The sequence below is a fragment of the Galeopterus variegatus genome, unplaced genomic scaffold (genome assembly GCF_000696425.1).
Source record: "Galeopterus variegatus unplaced genomic scaffold, G_variegatus-3.0.2 Scaffold63693, whole genome shotgun sequence".
In the NCBI taxonomy this organism is placed as follows: Eukaryota; Metazoa; Chordata; class Mammalia; order Dermoptera; family Cynocephalidae; genus Galeopterus; species Galeopterus variegatus.
Window position 1 is genome coordinate 1 of NW_007789804.1, and position 2099 is coordinate 2099.

General features: G+C 52.1%; 1 protein-coding gene across 1 annotated transcript; it reads right to left on the minus strand.

Moving 5' to 3' along the window:
• Positions 1 to 235: 235 nt before the first annotated feature.
• On the minus strand, positions 236 to 1261 carry LOC103584546 (spermatid-specific linker histone H1-like protein). The gene has a single exon (XM_008565505.1). It carries the CDS (start codon positions 860 to 862, stop codon positions 320 to 322), a length of 543 nt encoding a protein of 180 aa, XP_008563727.1. The 5' UTR covers positions 863 to 1261; the 3' UTR covers positions 236 to 319.
• Between the last annotated feature and the right edge of the window lie 838 nt (positions 1262 to 2099).

The window sequence follows — 2099 nt, forward strand, 5'->3', positions numbered from 1 at the left end:
CCTGGGTTCCAGGCCAGGCTCTGCCACACAATTACTCCGTTACCATTTCTCTACCTGCACACTGACATGATTGGACTAGCTGATGTCTATGGATGCTTTCCATCCCACCAGCCCTTCCCAAACCTATCTTATTTCGCCCCAGGCTTCCTCTACCCATGGCCTTACACCTCCTCTGTGTCCCCAGCCCTCTTCCTCTCCCACTCCTCTGAACCCCAAAGATTCCAGGAGGCAGGTGTGAAATAAGTTAGGCTCCTTTTATTGCTACTGCACTGAGCCTATGGCAGGCCGGGCACTGCTGCCGCTTGCCTGACCTGCCTCATTAGTTGCGGTGGCATTTGTTCACCCTGCGAGCCCTCTTGAAAAGCCGCTTGTGCCCCTGTTTGGAGCCCAGTAGTGACCTGCGCTGTCTAGACTGGCGCGGCCCAGATCGGCGCCGCCCAGACTGCCGCCGCCGCCGCCGCTGCTGTCTCTTGGCCTTGAGCTTGGCCTTGGTGGCCCACTTCTTGCCCAGGCGGAAGGAGCCCGAGACCCCCCTGCCGGTCACTTGCTTGAGCACGCCCTTGTCCACCAGTCCCATGAGCACTTGTTTGAAGTGAAAGGCATTGCGGGTCATGTCGAAGCCCATGGTGGTAAGAGCCTTCTTCAGTGCGGCCCGGGACATGCGGCTGCGTGCCCCCTTCTCTTTCATAGCCCCCATGATCACCTTGGACATGCTGGGCTTCGGGGGCTTTTTAGGACAGGTGTGGTGCCCGGTCTCACTGTTGGTAGGGACCTCTGACCCACTGGCCTGTTGGCCTCCACCCATGACAGTGTTTGAGGCTGAAGGCATAGATGGGGGCAGCAGTGAAGTATCTTTCTGCATCTCTTCCTGGGGCAGGGGAAGTGAGGTGGGTGTGAGGACCTCCAGGATGGCGGCTGGAAATCTCCACTGGCTTGGAAGATCTTGGTGGGTGGGTCAGGTGCGTCCCAGTTCCTGGTTCCCTCAGAGGCTTCCTTGTAGGGCTCCAGCCCACTCCTTCCCTTGGGTGGCTGGAGGGAGGAGCAAGGATGATCTCCCACAGTTGGCCTCAGCAGACTTGTGCTGGGAGTGCCAGGGGTGGTAAGATTATCTCTGTGGTGACCTCAGAGGGACATTGTGAGGCCATCAGAATCCTGCAGGGGTCACAGTGGCCTCATTGTTCCCTCTTGGTGGGGGGGGGCAGACAGGAGATGCCAGACAGTGTAGGCATCTGACATGCCAGTACCCTGGGGAGGAAGGCCATGGCTGCATGGGCAGGTGCGTGGTCCCACACGTGTGTATGCATGGGTGTGCATGTATATGTACATGCTTGACCCAGTTTCAGGGTGTTCTGGGCCCCTGGTTTTAAACCCACCATTTGACCCCACCATCTCAACCCATTAGGTCTGTGAGCCAGTGGGTTGAGGAATACACACATTTTAAACATCAGAATTATACCAACATTTATGAGTTTTTATGGGGAATATATTTTCCAGAGTGAACAGAAATGTCATTCCTTGGTTCTATGTAAGTTGATTTCATTCCTTGAGCAACTTTCCATACAAAGCAGTTAAAAGGCTTCACTTTTATTTTCTATTTTCATTTTTATTTTATAGATTTTTTTCCCATTGGGGTCAGTGATTTTCTATGTACATTTCACATGCAGGATTTTATTCTTTATTTTGCTTGGACTGTGCCAAATTTTACCAATCATATCTACTGCCATTGTGACCAGAATTTCTACCATGTCCAGCTTCCCTGGGTTGATTTTATAGCTCCAATATCAGAAAAATCTGCTTCCTTCAATTTGGAATCAATAAGCAGTTTTACCATGTGCGATATTTACCTTTGTTGGCTTGAATTTTATGTTGATTGAATTCTACAAAATCCAACTTTCCACTTGTTCAATATCTACCATTGTTCAAATGATCCGCAAATTGTGATTCTGCTGCCTGATTTTCACCTATATCAGATTTTACTGATCACAGAGTCCGCCAGGCCCCAGCTCTCCTGTGGGTGTGAGTGCCAGATGCAGAGCATGCGGAGCTGTGGGGGGTGGTGCGGCGGGTGCGGGTGAGACCTCGGGCCACGGGTGCGTGTG

Coding starts and splice junctions, on each gene's coding strand:
- LOC103584546 (XM_008565505.1), bottom strand. CDS start 862: ATGCAGAAAGATACTTCACTGCTGCCCCCATCTATGCCTTCAGCCTCA.